Genomic DNA, 18,356 nt, shown 5'->3' on the forward strand with positions numbered 1-18,356 from the left:
ATTAAAAATCACCCTCTGCAACATTAATGTTTTACTGTAATTTTACTGTTTGGTAATATTGTGAAGAGTGTTTTATGACACACGTTATGATTCATTGCCTAGTATTAATTATTTGGCTTATAACTATAAGTATTCCATTTTAATAACCTATTAATTAATTTCTAATTTTATTTTTGTATTTATGACACTGCAAGCAAACTTTTGACGGACTTAAATTGTGGAAAGTTGTCGTATGCTGTGACACAAATTTTATTTGAGATAAAATGAAACTGGATACTCTTATGGTGACTTCACCATAAATCTTTACAATAAGATTTAACATGGGGCGACACGGTGGCCCGGTGTGTAGCACAATCGCCTCACAGCAAGAAGGTCGCTGGTTCGAGCCTCGGCTGGGTCAGTTGGTATTTATGTGTGGAGTTTGCATGTTCTCCCCATGTTTGTATGGGTTTCCTCCGGGTGCTTCGGTTTCCCCCACAAGTCTAAAGACATGCGCTATAGGTAAATTGGGGAGGCTAAATTGTCCGTAGTGTATGTGTGTGAATGAGTGTGTATGGGTGTTTCCTATAGAGATAGATTGCAGGTGGAAGGGCATCCGCTGCGTAAAACATATGCTGGATAAGCTGGAAGTTCATTCCGGTGTCGCGACCCCAAAGGGTCTAACAAAGGGTCTAAGCCGAAAAGAAAATGAACGAATGAATGAATGAATGAATGAATGAATGAATGAATGAATAAACATTTTGATTTTGTGCAGATCCATTTTTTATGAGATTGTGTGCAAATCATGTCATAACAAATGTGATATCCTGAGATATATTGTCGTATCATTAGTCACACTTAACTCAGACAGTCACACCACATGACAAAAATGTAAGTAGAAATCTGTATACATTTTTTTTATTGCTATTTTTGTTTTTCTTTTTAAAAGAAGTTCTACTCTGTTTCAGCTGACAGCAAATACTGTGTTTGTTAATAAATAAAATTCTGAAAGATAAAGATTATGGTGTAGTATCGGTACCGTGATATTTAATTTAGGTATGGTATCAAAGTCAAAATTTTGGTATCATGCAACACCACATTAAGTTATGTTCATGTTAGCTAATGTTTATTCAAATAATAAACACTAACATTAATAAAACCATTTATCATTAATAAAATCTTTCATATGTTCCATAAACTAATATATTAGGTAGTAATCATTCTTCAAGATACAGGGTATATACTGGAATGTTTGTGTTATCTAATTTAATGATATATAGAGCTGTTTAGGAAAATACAGTTGAAGTTAAAATTGTTAGCGCCCCTGAATTATAAGCCCACCTGTATTTTTTTCTCCTTAATTTCTGTTTAACAGACAGAAGATTTTTTTCAACACATTTCTAAACATAATAGGTTTAATAACTAATCTCTAATAACAGATTTATTTTTGCCATGATGACCATAAATAATATTTGACTAGATTTTTTTTCTGGACACTTCTATATTTAAAGGCTTAACTTGGTTATTAGTTTGGTTAAGTTGGTTAATAGGTTAATTAGGCTAGCTAGGCAGATAAGAGTAATTAGGCAAGTTATTCATTCATTCATTTTCTTGTTGGCTTAGTCCCTTTATTTATCCAGGGTCGCCACAGCGGAATGAACCGCCAACTTATCCAGCAAGTTTTTACGCAGCAGATGCCCTTCCAGCCGCAACACATCTCTGGGAAACATCCACACAAACATTCACACAAACACTAGGACAATTTAGCCTACCCAATTCACTGTGGGGGAAACCGGAGCACCCGGAGTAAACCCACACGAAGGCAGGGAGAACATGCAAACTCCACACAGAAGCGCCAACTGAGCCAAGGTTCAAACCAGCGACCCAGCAACCTTCTTGCTGTGAGGCGACAGCACTACCTACTGCGCCACTGCCTCGCCTGGCAAGTTATTGTACAACGACAATTTGTTCTGTAGAAAATCGAATAATAAAATAGGTTAAAGGGGCTAATAATTTTGTCCCTAAAATGGTTTTTAAAAAATGTATAACTGTTTTTTTTCTAGCTGAATTAAAACTAAGAAGACTTTCTCCAGAAGAAAAAATATTATCAGACATTCATTCATTGTCTTTTTGGCTTAGTTCCTTTTTTAATCCGTGGTCGCCACGGCGGAATGAACTATCAACTTATCCAGCACACATTTTACACAGCGTATGCCCTTCCAGCCGCAACCCATCTCTGGGAAACATCCATACACACTCATACACTATGGACAATTTAGCCAATTTAGAAATATTTTAAAGAATCCAAAAAAAAAAAAGATGGGCTAATAATTCTGACTGCAGTTGTAAATCAAACCACAATCCTTTAACTTTAATATAATTTTAATGTTCAGTTATATTGTAAAGAGTATTTTCTTTCTTTGGCTTATAACTTTATGTATGCAGTTTTAACAAAGGCTAGACTGATAACACTTTGCAGTAAGCTCCATTGGTTAATATTAGTTAATGTTATTAAATAATAAACACTAACATTAACAAAACCATTAATCATTAATAAAATATTTTATTTGTTTCATAAACTAATATATTAGGCAGTAAACTTTCTTCAAGACAGTGTAATGTCTGTGTTATCTAATTTAATGATATATAGAGCTGTTTAGGAAAATATATCAAACTACAATTCTTTACTTTTCTGATTATGCCATATTAACTTTCTCTCACACATCTAAAAAAAACACCAGAACGAAGCAGACACCACTGGGACGAAAAAAAAAGCCCTGACACTAGCTCTTACTCATGTCTCACACCTGAAGGCCACTGTTCATCCAAGATCACTGCAGTAAAACAGCATCAAACCTAATACCAAGAGACAAACCAAACTCTGCTTTAGCTGATCCAATCCTAATCCATATGAATCTGCACCCAACAAAACACAATGCATGCTAAAACAATCCCTTAAGGATGGTACTGCATAGCACATCAATGCACGAGCCATCAGCATACATGGCCTACATCCCACACACACACATATATCTACTTCACAATCCTCTCATTTCAATAATTCATCTGTCAGTTTAGCCTCCTGCACGCCAGCTATGACTTTGATCAATTGTCATGACACAGCAGCAGCAGCAGCAGCAGCACACGAACAAACGACACAAACACATGCTTCCGGCGGATATCGACGACTATCATTAATCCACTCCACCAAGGAATCCTTCAGGAAACCAGCACGACTTCACAACAAATAAAGCACCGGCGGTTTAATGCGCGTCGGCGGCCTGGAGCGGGTTTTCCTACCTGAGCTGTCCATGGTGCTGTAGTCGTCCTGTCGCGCGGGGCCTGTCTTGACGCTGCCGAGGGTCACCGCCGTCAAACCGCCTCCGCCTCCGCCGCCGCTTCGTCCCCCGGTACTGAAGTCTCCGCTGCTATCGACCAGCTGCAAAGATTCGTAGCCATCGTAACTGCTCTTTTTCTTGTAGCCACCTAGCAGGCTCATGAGCACAACTGAGAATCACATAGACGTGCGACAACGACGATTTCAAGAGACTATGGGAATGCACATGTTCCGCCGGACGGCTCGCAAGGGGGTATAATCTGTTTCCAAGCAGGCAGGGCCGCTTCATACGGCCGCGAGCTGCAGGAGAGAAGAGGGCGGTGTGTCATCAAGAGCCGCATTTACTACGCTGCACACACACACCGAGCCAGCAGCCAATCAATGCGGCCAGTCAACATCACACTCTGCGCCCACTGCCTGCTTTACAGCTCATTATTACAATGAGATACATTTGTTGAAAAAAAATCTATATATATATTTTATATAGATATTTTATTATAAATATAAATATTATATTTTATTATAAATATAAATATTATAAATCTATATAAAATATATAGATATATATTTTAAATAGATTTGTATGGTAAACACAAGTTTTTAATGCATTTTAGCTACACTGTAAAAAATGCAGGGTTCCACACAATTTATTCATGTTGTCCCAACACAAATTATAAGGTTAACTTAACAATTTTAACAAATTTATGTAGATTGAACGTAAACAAATTAAGTTGTCCCAATGAAATCTCAAGAATTGTGTTGATTCAGCTTTTTTTTAAATAAGTAAATTGAAATTCCACTGTATGTCAAATAGTTTTTGAATAATATTTTTATTAATCTGTTATTATATTTAATTTATATTTATATTTATTTATTATATTAAATTTTTTTTAAATGCATATTCTCACAAAAAAAAATGAGAATGAAAAATATATGACAAAGGACATTGACCATATTGTTCCCACTTTACCATGTGCAGTCCCAGAAATCTCCAGAATTGCTCATAAAATGAGAAGAAAACACTTGAAGTGCGCTTGTAGAAAATAAGCAGTAAGTAGGGCTGTGCGATGATTGAAATAAAATCGTAATCGCGATTTGAAACGTTGTAATTACCTAATCACAAGAGGCTGCGATATGAAATACATATGAAGAGTTCAGATGCAAAAGCCTCCAAGTGCGGTCTAAAATTTCCATCAAAAATGTACATTTTCTCAGCCTCCTTTGTTTATGCTGAAATTTTTCACTTTAAAGATCAGGAAAAGGACTTCTTTGCCATAAAAGTGATATTACAGAACATACACACAAGAACCTGATAAAAATGCTTATTTCAAAGGAAAATGTCAGATGGCATTTAGGTTTTTGCACCTAAACTCTTCATATATTATTTAACTTCCCCTGCCCAGAGCAAATGTGTGTGTCATAGTCAATTGAGTGAGCACACTTTCGTTCTGCCCAATCAGAATTGCTCAACCGAACTATGCGGAACGCCCACAATAAAAAAACAAACAAACAAAAGCGACAAAAAGAGCAGACAAGTGGGATGATATAGCATTTGTTGCTTCAGAAGCATTAATAGACGAATATCAAAGAAAAACAGGAAATTGGAAATATTGAAATATTTTGGTTTCAAAGTCACCAAAGACACCAAACAAAAACAGGTGATTTGTAGGAGCTGTCGTAGAATTGCTGCAACATAACAATTCAGCACATAAAAAAGCACCACAGGCTTTGAGGTGATATGAGGAATGTCTTGCTAAAAAGTCAACTGAAAGTATTGCCAGTGACACTCGATCTGTAGCAAGCAACAGCAAAGTACAATTTCAGAGTTGTTTCAGCCATGTTAGTTTGCTGAGTGTTCTGTATTTTTATTATTATTATTTTTTTGTTTATAAAATGAGTTACACTATCTACCTAATTTGAGTTCAACTTGTTTACAGAAAGGTAAGGTCATTTTATATGTATTTACTGTTTGCTCTAGAGAAACACAACTGTTTAATTTCTGAATATTTAAAAACAAATTTAAATAAATGTTTAAGTGAGTTCATCTTTTCAGTTCCTTTTTTAACTAACACTCGCTGCATTCTAGCAGTACGAAGCTACAATACAGAATATTGAGCTGAAGCTTGAGTACACAACAAATCGCAAATCAAATTGAAATCGCGATATCTGTTAAAAAAAATTATAAAAAAATAATAATTTCCCTAAATCGCACAGCCCTAGCAGTAAGTATTGTCTATTAAAAGCTATTTTAAATGACTATTAAATTGCTGTATTACAATAATCTCATCATTGAGAAAAAAAAATCTTCCAAATTTCTAAATTAATAAATGAATGTCACATTATAAAAAAGGCTCTTACATGGGCTCTTCTTACTGATGAATGAAAATACTGTATTATGATAATCTCATCATTGAGAAAAACAGGAATTTCCAAATTAATAAGTTAATGTCACATTATGAATGAAAAAAGGAAATAAATGAATATTTCAATCTCACAACATTGTTAATAATAAGTAAACAAACAAAACACAATTTAAGAGTGTAAGTGTACACTCAAAAAAATAACTCATTAGATGAGCTCGATTTAATTGAGGGCAGAATTTCCATCCAAGTAAATCGGTTTAGCACCAACTAAAAAACAATATTTACATAATTTAATGCAACTGAGTTGCTCCAACATAATTTTCATTCATTCATTTTCTATTCAGCTCAGTCCATTTATTAATCTGGGGTCGCCACAGCAGAATGGACAGCCAACTTATCCAGCATATGTTTCACATCTATACACACACACACACTCATACACTACGGACAATTTAACCTACCCAATTCACCTATAGCGCATGTCTTTGCACTGTGGGGGAAACCGGAGCACCCGGAGTAAACCCATGCGAACTCAGGGAGAACATGCAAACTCCACACAGAAATGCCAACTGACCCAGCCGAGGCTCGAACCAGCGACCTTCTTGCTGTGAGGCGACAGCTATTGCACCACTGCGTCACCCACTAACATGATTTTATCAAATAAAAGTTTAAATACATTTGTATTTTTATTTAACTTAATCTCAAACGTTTTATATTATCATGTCTATTACGAGTCGTACATTTTGAAGTTTTGAAGTTGTATTTAAAGTTATCCTAAATAAACTAAAAGCAGCACTATTTTAAGCATATTTCATGTGTTACATATACAGTTGATTGAGACTGATCTCAGAACTAATTTTAGGACAGTTATTGCTCAGAGGTAATCTCAAATTTTCTACAAGGTGGTACTTTCAAAACTCAAAGCATTACATGAAACTCTCCTCGTCAAACTAAAGTGATGATTAAACTCTATCAAGTATTTCTATTAACTTGAAACACCCAAGATTACTTTTATTGGCAACATTTCCCTCTCTCAATTCAATCCCATGCAAAGCATGCTGGGAACAACAAATCCCCTAACCAGGTAGTCGGACCAACACAATTCCTTCATGTAGCCTCAACACAAAATATTTAAGTTAACTTGATGGTTTACAAATTTAAGTGGATTGAACATAAAACAAATAAACTGGCTAAAGAAATGACAAGAATTGTGTTGTTTCAGATCATTTTAAACAGGTAGTTTGAACAAGCAGCAGTAATCGTTTTTTGAGTGTACATGCTCAACAATATAAAAAAAGAACAATTTCATACAAACATATTGGCAATATTTAACTTTTTTTTTACTATTTTTACAACAAAATTCCTCTCATAATTAAAATAAATTGAAACATAACAACACACGATGACATGAATAATTAGCCTGTAAAAGTTACATCTCTCTTTTCCAGTAAAGAAAACAAAAACAGCTTAGTTCTGTTTAGTACAAGATTTGTCTCGCCTGTATCTGTGGACTGAAGTGCTAAATAAAGGCTGTGATATTGTGTGGCTTTGCATTGTTTATGTTGCCTACAAAATACACTTTAATGGCTTTATAGTCTAAGGGTAACCCTGATATAGTGTTCAGGCCTTTGCCAGTGGAAGTCAGGCCATCCAAGACTTCCTCTTTGGAGGGATGATTTATCTCTAATTGAGCTACTTGATGCTTTCCATCATGCAGCCCCTTTTGCTTGGCAGCCATTCGGGCTGCATGCTTTCTCTTAAGAGAGCTGGAGTCTGGGCAACCCTTTGAGAAGACAGAGACTGAGAACACAGCATGTAGGAAGTGTCACTGAGAAAACCGCTCGGGTTGCAATCTGCCATCAATTAACAATTTAGCGCAAACTCCAATTCATTCGCTTACTATTTGCGCTAGAAAAAAAATCTATGAAAATGACCATGGATCAGCTTGAGGACATCTCTGCCTTAAAAATCTATCAGGCTGCATCTACAATAATCCACATGGATTTGAAAACACCTTTTACTAGGGCTGAGAGTGGGGCTGCACTATATATCGTTGCAGCATCGATATCGCATTGTGCGCATCCGAAATAGTTACATCGCAAGATACTGTATGCAATGTTGAGTCTGTATTATAGTTGACCAGAAGCCAAATACTGTTTTCATATGGGATTTATATACAATTTATGTAAAAATAAATGTTTTCTCAATTTGTGCATTTTGATCTTTCAATTTCTGTACCTGAATTAAGACTCATCAGAAAACCGTCAAATAGTGCCACTCAAACGTTCTTGTGAAGCATTCCTGTATAAATATATATTATTAAAGGAATATAATGATAAAGGTGATTGAAAAAAGATAAAATGAGAAAGGTAAAATTGATGAAATTTCAGTTAACATGCATTTTTGGGTCTATTTTTGTGTTATGCAACATGTAAATGTACAAATGGAATCAAACATATAATATATCAAAGATGCCAAAAGGATAAAATTTGTCTCATGTAAAAAGCAGAGACAATAATAAGCTTGTGCTTCATCTCGCTCCAGTTTCAACCATATTGAAAAGTATTTTTTGTTAAAGATATTTCATGTATGATATTTTTGTTTGAAAATAAATCAAATTAAATCAAATCAAATCAAATCAAATTGTATTCACATCGGAATATTTAGCGCAAAAAAAAAATTGCAATATCACATTTTTGGTTCAAAACATTATCACCATTAATAGTTTATATATATTACTTGATTTAGATTTAGCTCACACAACATAAGACAGATATTTATTATTTTTAATTAAAAAAAATAAAATTCTTTAGTTTTTTTGTAGACAGTTGTTAATTTAATCTATTTTTTAAATGTCAAAAAAGCAATTACAGAATATGTTCCACTACTTCTTTAAATAGATAGTTCGCCCAAAACTGAAAATTGTCTTCATCTACTCAACCTTCACTTGTTTCAAACCAGTTTGACTTTCTTTCTTCTTTTGAACATAAAAAATATATTTTGAAGCTGCTGGAAACCTGTAGCCATCGACTTCCATAGTATTTGTTTTTCCTAATATTACAGGTAGGAACTTTTATCAAACATTTTGTAATAATTTTATTGAGGGAGAATTTTATTGTGAAAATTATTGTATATTGTTACACCACTCACACCTTAACACATGTTTTTTTTACAATTAGGTTTTCTGTTCACACAGAGACAGCGTCTTGTTTTGGAAGAAAATTAAGCTTTTTGATGACTGACAGGGATGTACAATTGAATTAGAATTTTGGCCTCCAAGGATTATAAAAAATAAATAACGAAAATAAAATTGTTGCATCATATCCCTTTCCAGCAGTCAGCATTCGTACTCAAAAAAAACAACAACAATTCAGTAAAATCAAGCAACATGGCTTTTAAAGCGACATGCTCGGTTAATTGAATTGTATTCGATTTATTTATGTTTTTAAAAGTGCAAAAGAGAACTTGTGCTGTTTGGTGCTTGCGCTCTGACTTGGAGACTGAGCAGACACATGTAAAATCATCTTTCTTCATGTTTTCATCAAAACACAATTACTGATTTTTCACATAATCTCTTGTTTGTTATGTAACAAATGAATGTAAATCATTTAAATGTAAAACAGTAAATCGGCTCTTTGTGTCTCTAAGGGCCCTTTCATACACCTGCCGCAAAAAGGCGCAAGCTGTGTTTGTCGGGATTTGTTGCTATTTTCACTCCAGCGAACAGTAATTTTCACGTTTGGCTTAAATTAAACTGCAGAGCACGTTAGTTATGCGCCTGTGTGGGTCCAAACATTAAACATATTGCTTAATACACACAGGATGAACAGCAATGCATAAATATCTTTATGTATGAAAACAATTAAAGGATTCAAATGTTACAAAAATTATTATTTTTGTAAATAAATATAAAAACCACAGCCTCCATGCCGTCTTGATCACGGGGGCTTTTTCAGTTTATTCATGACAATTTTCATTTGTATATTATTATTATTATCATTATTATTGATAAACGTGATATTTATCATATGCATATTTATATTTGCTTTAATTAAAACAAGTATAAATTTGTCCACAAGTTTGGATTTGGAGACGTCTGCATCACCATGGGGCATAAGAATAGGACGTGTGTTTGGATGAACTGTAACTCAGATTTTTGAGCACACTTCGTTATTATTGTTTATTTATTTGTTTGCTGGAAATTAGAATTGAATTTAGAAATATTTTTGAAACAAATCTTTGTGCTTAACATACGGAAGAGGATCATTCTTTATCCTCGCGCTGCAGATGGTCTGTTTAACTGTTGAAAGGACAACTTGCAAATAGCAATTCCGGCATGGCATGGCACAACTGACTCTTAAAAAGGTATGTGAGATGAGACTAAGCACTAAAATAAGCACAACCCGGTTAGACCATGCGCAAGGGCACAGAGCATTTTTTATTGTCCTTAAAATATCAAAAGTAGATTCGGACACGCCCTTAATGCGTTTGTGCGATGCACTTTAGATTTTGTGCCTAGATCATTAAATCAGAGCCCTTAAAGTGACAGCAGGTATATTCCTAACATGACAGTGCTTATTATTAATAAATAATAATTTACCAACTGAAGAGGACAAAAATCACTCACTGCTTATGACTGAATACCTTTGAAGCTTTAATAAAAAAGCAGACTATGCTTAAATTATAGTTTGTTCTCTTTGTATATTTTTATTTAGTTGTATTTTTTTCATTATTCAAAATAATTTGCAGGATTTTGTTTCTGTTGACTCGTGTTTACTTGGATTAAACGTGTCCTAGACCAAGGATCTGGTAGGTTGCAACATTCATTTTCTTGTCGGCTTTTCCCTTTATTAATCCGGGGTCGCCACAGCGGAAGTAACCGCCAACTTATCCAGCAAGTTTTTACGCAGCAGATGCCCTTCCAGCCGCAACCCATCTCTGGGAAACATCTACACACACACACATTCACACACACTCATACACTATGGACAATTTAGCCTACCCAATTCACCTGTACCGCATGTCTTTGGACTGTGGGGGAAACCAGAGCACCCGGAGGAAACCCACGCGAAGCCAGGGAGAACATGCAAACTCCACACAGAAACGCCAACTGAGCCGAGGTTCGAACGAGCGACCCAGCGACCTTCTTGCTGTGAGGCGACAGCACTACCTACTGCGCCCCTGCCTCGCCTCTTTTGCAACAATTTAAGTTATATTTCACCCCAAAATGAAAATTTACTTACCATTTACTCACCTTCTAGTGGTTACAAACCTTTGTTATTTCCCTTTTCCTGTTAAAAACAAAAGACATTTTTGAGAAGCTATAAACATATAACTATTGACACCTACAGTAAAAATTACTATGGAAGTCAATGGTTACAGGTTTTCAGCTTTCTTCAAAACATATTCTTTTTTATTCAACAGAAGAAAGAAAATCAAACAAGTTTGTAACAAGTGAAGGGAGAAGTAAATTATGACAATTTACAGTTTCGGGTAAACTTTCCCATTAACAAAAGTACTCTAAAACAAATACATATATCTTTATTAATGTAAACCTACCATTAAATAACATCAGCAGCTGGTAAAATGGTGCGCATAATATTATATATTAAGTAAGACAGCACTACTACAACAGCAATCAATGCAGAATACACCTCAGGAAATGTACATACACAAGTAAAACTGTTGTTTTGTTCAAAAGCTTGTGCTGAAGAGTGGCTTGTATAAGGCTTGTCTATGAGTTAATGTTACACTCACACAGGGTTGCTTTTTAACACACCTTGTGATCATTTTAAGGTCTGCAACTTGTAAATGTGTCATAATCTGTCACTGACAATGTTACACGAGTAAAAAAAAATCATTACACAATCTTATCTCTGTGCTGATCTAGTAGTTTAGAATTGTGTAGAAATGATTATTTAACAGATACTGGTAGCTTGTCATTTATAGTTTTCCATTTATTATTTCTAATATCATATACATCAGGACTGTAAATCTCTGCTCTAAAAACTTCTGATGTTAAACATTTAACTTTGCCATTCAACAAAGTGACAAACTGATATTTTATTTATACTTTGAAACAATATACTGTATAAGAAATCATTTATTTAGTACTACTAATCTATTTATAAAAGCCACTGGGAGCTCATAACCTGATTCTGCACTTTAATTTACACTATGTAATGTAATGTGTATTTATATAGCGCATTATACAGGCCATGCACCCAAAGCGCTATACAGCACTTGGATGATGTGACGGCAACCACAGGACAACAGCGCCAGTGTGCTCACCACACACCAGCTATTGGTGGAGTGGAGAGACAGTGATAGAGCCAATTTGGTGGATGGAGATGATTGGGACACCATGATGGTTAAGGGCTGAGAGGGAATTTGGCCAGGACACCGAGGTTACACCCCTACTCTATTCATTATACTAACCAAGAAATGTATATTAAATTATTAATATATATTAATATATTACATTTATATTTATAGGGCAGCACGGTAGCGCAGTGGGTAGCGCTCCCGCCTCGCATCAAGAAGGTCGCTGGTTCAAGCATCGGCCGGGTCAGTTGGCATTTCTGTGTGGAGTTTGCATGTTCACCCCGTGTTAGCGTGGGTTTCCTCCGGGTACTGTGGTTTCCCCCACAAGTCCAAAGACATTCGCTATAGGTGAATTGGGTGAGCTAAAATTGTCCGTAGTGTATGTGTGTGAATAAAGTGTATGGGTGTTTCCCAGTAATGGGATGCAGCTAGAAGGGCATCCGCTGCTTAAAAACATGCTGGATAAGTTGGTGGTTTGTTCCGCTTTGGCCACCCCAGATTACTAATGGGACTAAGCCCAAAAGAAAATGAATGAATGAATGAATGAATGAATAGGTTCATAAAAGTGAATTTGTTAAACATTTCATCATCAAATGTTATCAGAGATCAAGGTCTCATAACACAAGTTATGGAAAAGTGTTAATTAACTGATTTTTTACAGTATGACAATGCTTTCATATATGTTGGCTGAACACAGTGTACTTGACTTGGATTCATAGCTTAGATTGATTTTTAGCAATAAAACATAAACGGCAGTAGGCCTGTCACGATATCTATTTTTTGTGTTATGATATATAGAACCTAAACTTACTGCGGTAAATGATATTATTGTCATTTTAAGCCCATTTTTGAAACTATAAAAGCATCATAATGCATGTACACTCTTCCAAAGAACGCATAATATTTTATTCTTAAGAATATTTAATGTATTTATGGTCATTTTACCTATTTAATAATTAGATAATGGAATCAAAATGTGAAAACACATATCCTAAACAAAATAAATAATAATAATAAATGTTAACAAAGGTGAAAAGAACTAGAAAATAATAACAGATCTATTTTCAATCATCAGGCACCCACATAAAAATAAACTATGGTAATTTAAAGTGTTTTTTAACCATACTGACACTGACAGCTCAAATAGAGATAGAGATGTTGCACAATCAGCTGAAATGTGGCTAGAATTTTTTTATTTTTTTATGTATGGACGATATATATTGCATTAGCAAACATTATTGAGGTAATGTTTAGGTATTGTGCGATAAGTCGATATATTGATTATTGTGACAGGCCTTAACGGTAGTGGCTTTTTAAAACGAAGATATTTAGGTTGCGTCCACTTATTTTAACTGACATCTCTGTTCAGTTGGCAATACATAAAATGAGCTCATAACTGTCACATTTAGCTCAATGATATGTGACATCATCTGTCACAAGTACCATTCTTATGTAGAACTGAGCTCATGCAACATTGCTTCCATGGCAACAGAGGCAGGCAGTGCACCCTTCCAAAAAGCTCAATGAAAATGCAAGGGATTTCCCTTAACCTTTCATAGCGTCATAAACTACCATTGTGCTTTTCAGAGATGATACATTAAAAGCAATAACAGCATAGCATTTCTTTTATTTAATTTTTTTGTCACAGAGATTTTTTGTAATATTAACAGCTGTAAAGAAATGCATGGATCAGAATGAGGTCAAATATTTGCCATTTATTTGCCTCATCCATTCTAGATGAAGAGCAGATTTAATGATTGCTTATCAATGTCAGTGGATCAAATTAGGATTACACAAAGAAACACCAGGTAAATTATTTGATTTATATGTTTTCATGAGTTTACCCATTTAATATATACATATATATATACTTTAGCGGTCAAATGTTTGGGGTCAGTAGGATTTTTTAATGTTTTTAAAATAAGCTTTTCCTGTTCACCAAGGCTGCGTTTACTTAATCAAAATACAGTACAAATTGTAAAACTATGAAATATTATTGCACTATAAAAATTGTTCAAAAGTAGTTTATAATTCAATCATTTATTCCAGTGATTTTAATGATGATTTTTCATCTTCATTACTCCAGTCTTCAGAGTCACATGATCCTTCACAAATCACTCTAATACTAGTTATAATAATTATTGTTACTTTTGTTTCTATTATTAATATTAATGGTAACAGTAATAAAAGCAATGATGACTGGAGTAATAAAAACTACATGCAATATGAAAGCAGTTACTTAAAATTTGTATAAATATTTAACAATTGAAAAATATATATATTTAATAAATACTGCCTTAATGAACAGATTAATTTTCTGAAAAAAAAAAAACTGATAGCAAACTTTTTACCGGTAGTTTGTGTGTATATATATATATATATATATATATATATAGGTAGTGCTGTCGCCTCACAGCAAGAAGGTCGCTGGTTCGAGGCTTGACTGGGTCAGTTACCATTTCTGTGTGGAGTTTGCATGTTCTCTCTGCATTCGCGTGGGTTTCCTTCGGGTGCTACAGTTTCCCCCACAGTCCAAAGACATGCGGTACAGGTGAATTGGGTAGGTTAAATTGTCCGTAGTGTATGAGTGTGAATGAGTGTGTATGGATGTTTCCCAGAGACGGGTTCCAGCTGAAAGGGCATGAATAAATAAGCTGGAAGGGAAAATGAAAAATAATAAATGATATTTATTATTGTATTTTTAAATGATTACAATTTTTATTATATTCATGGCATGGGTAAAAGATTAAGGGTTTTGCAAGCATTGCAACTAAAAATATTTTTAAAAATTTCCCACAATGTAACGGCTATAATTTTTTCCATAATTTACAGAAAACAAACTGTTTATTAGCATATTTAGAAGATCAATCGTTTGTTTCTAACTCTAATTAATTATAATTTTAAAATGTTAAATGTTAGATTTTTTGTCAACAAGGAATTTGTAATCATGTTAAATATAACTAGATTTAATTTGGTTAGTTATAAGTGTTTTATATTTTAATAAGTACAGGTCAAAATACGTTTTTAAACACAATATAACGCTGAATGATTTTTTTTCATAAAGATTTGTGCCTGCATTAAGTAGGCTATAATTTCTGTGTAGTAAATGAGACGTGTTAACCCATGTTGTGCTCATTTGTACTGCCAAAGATTGTGTTTTTGAACATAAAGCTGGTTTGTAGCTTTTTTTTTTTTTTTTAACCAACAATAACACACAATCATAACAGGCTAACAGCTTAAAAAGCTCAAGCTGTATTTTGGGTCTCAGTAGCTCAAGCAAAATGACCAGTCTGCTCCTGTTAATGACAGTCTTACACCAGGTAAAAATCATTTAAAAATACCAGTTTAAGATGATGTCCACCGTCTATTTCCTATAAAAAAATCCCACTTTATCAGAGTATACAGCGGCAGTAAGCGACGAGGATTACCAAACCATCCTCATCTTCGAAGCCTGCGTCTAGAAACGCGGTTGATCAGCTGATCTGCTTTGCTTGGTCGTGACTCAAGCTTATTCCTTCATAAAAACAGGCCTGCCGTCATATTAAAATGCCCAAACGCGACATTATGATGTTGACATGATGAAACGCGCACCAAAACAAAAGCACACATGCCTCTATATCACCTAATACATATTTAGCAATGCAGACAAGGATAAAAAAAAATCCAAGCTCGCGATTCATTATGACATCACGACGGTTTATATATTAATAACATGTCTCTACGGAAGATCGAAGGTGTCTCATTCAGTGCTGGACGAGTACTGACGGCTACTAAAAATAAACAGATTATGTGCTGATGTTTAGAAACAGCGTTTTCTTCCTACCTTTCGATGCACTGTCTCTCATTCTCCGATGCCCAGCTGATGTCAGAAACGCTGACCTTTCATTTGTCATTCGCGAGCTGTCAAAGGTCAGACTGGCGCATTTCCCAGCGAATCGCGCTGCGTTTTGAACCAGAGCACGAGCAGATCCTAGAAGCGGTGATGTACAGCTACTTCAGCATCATCCAATCAAATAAGCAACACAGCATCCATTCGTTCCAAGTTAGTTAACATAAATGCATATACATTATTTTTATTTTGTAAATGTTTCTTTTTTCCACGCAACCTTTTTTAGGAAATCACGGAGCAGATTTTATAAACACTCAAATCTATCTTTAGTTGTCGTTTTATTTTAGTGATGTTATGCGGTCTGATTTAACTTCGTTTATATACGGTAGGATTTTCATTTTATTTTTTGCTGAATCTCAGCTCCTTATTATGATGTGCTTCAGGACTTCCTTGATTCACCGACTACAGGCGCAGATGGTGTGCGCTACTATGGCGGAGGCTTTTGCTCATGAATATTAAGTAGATTTTGTTGACGTAGCCAATAAGCGTTCCGATTGATATTCATGAGCTTATCTTTTGGCGTAGTAGGATTCGCAAACCTCTTAACAAATCACCGCCCCCTAGAGGACAACCCTCAAAACAACAGCTCAACTATGACGTCGCTTTACGTAAGACTTTGCCTACAAAATATAGCAATAAAACCAAATTGTAATAACTCCAGATGGTATGGCTTTAAATACAACAGCAAATTCTTTAGGGGGATGGGAATATTGAATCGATTAAGAAATTATTTATAATTGAATAAATGGCCATTTGAGTTAAACAAGCAGAATATTTGCTTTAAACCAGCGTTGAAAGAAAAGAGATTTGTTTTTGTATACAATATAAGAAAATATATATATTTTTTATCTTCTTATCTGATTAACAAAATTTTATATGCATTAATGTAAATTTTCAAACCAAAAACCTTTTTTATATGTTACTGAAATGCAGTATTACTTTAAAACTGTTTCTAACTCTTTTACAAAAAAGGCTTTAAAAACAACTGAAATTTATAAATTTATATAATTTTTTTCTTTAATGTGTGATGTATATACCCCTTCTGTTCTGTTCTGTTTTTTTTGTTATATTTTTTTCCAAAAAATGTGTTATTTTTGTCTTTCCGTTTCCTTTATAATGTACAATAAAAAAAACAAAAAAAAATAGAATAAAAAATAAGAAAAAAATAAAACCAAATTTTTAACATTTATTAAGGAGATTAAACTACACTTTGTAACAGTAGTAACAGAAAAGTAAAAAAAAACATATGAATCATTATGTAATATTCAATTGTTTTTTTTTTGTTATTATTATCATCTTACCTATTTTTTAATATGTTTATATTTTGTATAACTAAAATAATTTCTCTCATTTTATTTTATTTTATTTATTTTGTTCATGATTGTTGTGAGATGTATTCTCTTGTATAAGGGTGTACATATTTACAATAAAAATATATAGCAATACAAAGAAGTACTTAAAGTACATTAAAATGAAGGATGTCTGTGGTTTCTGCAATGCAGATAAAGAGAACCTTTGTCTTTTATTTTTTGAATGCAAGTTGTAAACAATTTCTGAAAGAATCTAGCCTAATATATATTTTAAAATGACAAAACTTAGTTAATATTTTACATTAAAATAAATTATTTTTTATTATGAGAACACATCTAACAAATGTCTTGAATATATTGTTAATCTCTTTATTTTATTGGCAAATTTTTAAATACACAAACAGAAATTTGCTAAATCATCTCCCACATTAACAGTTTTTTGTATCAAGTTTGACTTCTTTATGTCTACTGTAAAATGTTGAAAAGCAAATAAATCTAAGATTTGTATCAATTATTAAAGCACTTTGTTGATTCCCCTGTTAATTCTTAAACTAATTGGATGTAGAAATGCTGTTCACTATGCAATTTGTATTTAAAATATAAATTTTATATTTGTTTATTTTTTTACCATTGGTTTATTAGTTTTTTATGTCTCACATTTTATGTTGTGTTGTATGTTTGTTCCTGATGGTTTATGCAACATTTTTTTAAGAAATAAATGAATAAATATAAATATAAATAAATGCTAAATTCTTTATCCACAAACAAAAATGTCCTAAATCCGCTCCCTCATTTGCTCATCTTAATTGAAATTGATTCCTTGCTTAAGCTATGTGTATATCTATCCAAAAAAAAAAATCTGCAAGTTAGAGACTTGTGAAAAAAGCATGCTTTTAGTCAGTCTTTGATGCTTTCCGTTCTTTATTTAGTTTTGTACTTCCCATTTCTTTATTTTGTTTTCTTTTCCCCCTTTCTATTTCTCATTTTTGCTTGTTCTTATCACTTTGTAATTGTATGTACTGTGCTTGCATTCTAGCCCTGGTTTGTTGTACAGTTTTTCTTTCGTAAAAAAGCTTTAAAAAATAAATTAAATAAAATACATTGATAATATATAATAATAGTAGCAGGTGTAAATAAATAAATCATTGACAGAT

General features: G+C 33.7%; 1 protein-coding gene across 27 annotated transcripts in view; it reads right to left on the reverse strand.

Moving 5' to 3' along the window:
• The window catches only part of dnajc6 (DnaJ (Hsp40) homolog, subfamily C, member 6), a 66,953-nt gene extending 51,093 nt beyond the window's left edge, over nt 1-15,860 (reverse strand). For 10 of the 27 annotated variants that reach the window (XM_087257460.1, XM_087257457.1, XM_087257448.1 and 7 more), the window contains exon 1: nt 3,280-3,640. In XM_087257460.1, coding sequence (XP_087113586.1) covers nt 3,280-3,478 — 199 coding nt within the window. In that variant the 5' untranslated portion in view covers nt 3,479-3,640. Of the gene's footprint in view, nt 1-3,279; nt 3,641-10,922; nt 10,971-11,238; nt 11,410-15,826 lie in introns of those variants that run through there. The other 17 variants (XM_087257471.1, XM_087257469.1, XM_087257467.1 and 14 more) reach the window with 4 other exon arrangements.
• Nucleotides 15,861-18,356: the final 2,496 nt, after the last annotated feature.

The sequence above is a fragment of the Danio rerio genome, chromosome 6 (assembly GCF_052040795.2).
Source record: "Danio rerio strain M-AB ecotype USA chromosome 6, GRCz13ab, whole genome shotgun sequence".
NCBI lineage: Eukaryota > Metazoa > Chordata > Actinopteri > Cypriniformes > Danionidae > Danio > Danio rerio.